The sequence below is a fragment of the Colobus angolensis genome, unplaced genomic scaffold (assembly GCF_000951035.1).
Source record: "Colobus angolensis palliatus isolate OR3802 unplaced genomic scaffold, Cang.pa_1.0 Scaffold60, whole genome shotgun sequence".
Lineage (NCBI taxonomy): Eukaryota > Metazoa > Chordata > Mammalia > Primates > Cercopithecidae > Colobus > Colobus angolensis.
In genome coordinates this window covers 1,817,277-1,819,307 of record NW_012119599.1, presented here as the reverse complement: position 1 = coordinate 1,819,307, position 2,031 = coordinate 1,817,277, and the positions used below count along the sequence as shown (strand labels likewise).

General features: G+C 55.4%; 1 protein-coding gene across 1 annotated transcript in view; it reads left to right on the top strand.

Annotated features, from left to right (window-relative positions):
• Positions 1–2,031, top strand: part of GIPR (gastric inhibitory polypeptide receptor) — a 23,500-nt gene that overhangs the window by 8,579 nt on the left and 12,890 nt on the right. Inside the window, exons 4-7 of the mRNA XM_011963155.1 lie at positions 4–52; positions 380–449; positions 576–664; positions 774–912. Coding sequence (XP_011818545.1) covers positions 4–52; positions 380–449; positions 576–664; positions 774–912 — 347 coding nt within the window. The remainder of the gene's footprint in view (positions 1–3; positions 53–379; positions 450–575; positions 665–773; positions 913–2,031) is intronic.

Below are 2,031 nucleotides of genomic sequence, written 5' to 3'. Positions count from 1 at the left end.
CGCTTTTCGTCATTCCCTGGATGATCGTCAGGTACCTGTACGAGAACACGCAGTGAGTTGCAGGGTCTGGGGCGGGGCTTGGGAGGTGGGCGGGGCTTTGAGGGACGTGGGCGGGTTGGGATGGAAACGTGGGCAGGGTCGGAAGGCTATTCGGTGCTGGGGGTACGTGGGCGGGATCCAAAGGAATGGGGAGCTGGGAAAGGTTGTGTTCGAGGGCAACCGGCTAAGGGGAGGGAGTGGGGCCTGGATGGTAATGGGCGGGACCTTAGAGAATGTGTGTGGTCTCAAGTGCGGTGGGCGGGGCCTAGGGAGCAAATGAACTTGGTGATCGGTGAGTCTAGAGTTTTTCTATCTCTTAGCTCTACTCCGCCTTCCTCAGGTGCTGGGAGCGCAACGAAGTCAAGGCCATTTGGTGGATTATACGGACCCCCATCCTCATGACCATCTTGGTAGGATCGGTCCCGCCTCCACCAGGCCGTCCTCAGGGATTTCCCATTCTGGGAAGTGGGGTGCCACCTCCTCCTCCCCCTCCAGAATGGGATCGCGGCTGGCTCAGCCCTTATCTCTCCCCACAGATTAATTTCCTCATTTTCATCCGCATTCTTGGCATTCTCCTGGCCAAGCTGAGGACACGGCAAATGCGCTGCCGGGATTACCGGCTGAGGTGAGGGCATGCGGTGAGGACCGAGGGGAAGGGGCCAGGTGCGAGGTGGGGAACCAGGGCTGAGATGGGGAACCAGGGCTGCGGGATCACTGCTGCCCTCTCTCCCCAGGCTGGCTCGCTCCACGCTGACGCTGGTGCCCCTGCTGGGTGTCCACGAGGTGGTGTTTGCTCCCGTGACCGAGGAACAGGCCCGGGGCGCCCTGCGCTTCGCCAAGCTCGGCTTTGAGATCTTCCTCAGCTCCTTCCAGGTGCTCAGACAGGGTGCAGGAGCTCCATCCTTCCACCCAGAGCCTCCTCCCCAGAGGGGCAGGAGAGCTGCAGTCGTTCTCTGGTGCAGCCACTGAATGGGGTGTGAAGATGAGATTTAGTTCGTTCATTCATTCATTCTTTTTTTTTTTGAGACGGAATCTCGCTCTGTCGCCCAGGCTGGAGTACAGTGGCGCGATCTCGGTTCACTGCAGCCTCTGACTCCCGGGTTCAAGCTATTCTCTTCCTCAGCCTCCAGAGTAGATGGGATTACAGGAATGTGCCACCACAGCCAGCTAATTTTGTATTTTTAGTAGAGACGAGGTTTCACCATGTTGGCCAGGCTGGTCTCCAACTCCTAACCTCAGGTAATCCACCCACCTGGGCCTCCCAAAGTGCTGGGATTATAGGCGTGAGCCATGGCGCCCAGCCCGTTCATTCATTCAATACAAAATACTGAGATAGGACTTTCCTGGGCTGCGGGGAGCAGCAGGGACCGGGACAGGAGATTGGCAGCCCCAGCAGTGCTGCCTGCTAGTGAAGAGTGAGGGCTTTGGGGCTGGACACAGCTGGGGCCAAATTCAGGTTCTGTCACTTTCTAGCTGTTTGCCAGCTGTGTGGCCTTCACCTCAGGGTTGAGGGTAGGGAGAGGTAAGTGAAGTGCCAACGTGCATAATCTAAGGAAAGATTCACTCCAAAATTGAAAGCCCACCCTACACTTGCTTGATTTACCTGAGTCCCCAACCTGCTTCACCTCATTCAGCCTCAGTTTTCTCATCTCTAAAGTGGGGACAATACCGGCCTCACTGGACAAGACTGTTCATTCATTAAATTCAGCAAAAAATTACTGAGCATGTATATATACGAAGCACTTCTCCAGGCTTATCACAGGGATATAGCCAAGAACCAAATGGTCCCTATCCTCTGGTGGGAAAGACACACTAAACACACTATAGAAGTAGGGCATTCAGCTGGGTGTGGTGGCTCACACCTGTAATCCCAGCTTTTTGGGAGGCCAAGGCAGGCAGATCACCTGAGATCAGGAGTTCCAGACCAGCCTGACCAATATAGTGAAAACCCGTCTCTACTAAAAAAATACAAAAATTAGCCGGGTGTGGTGG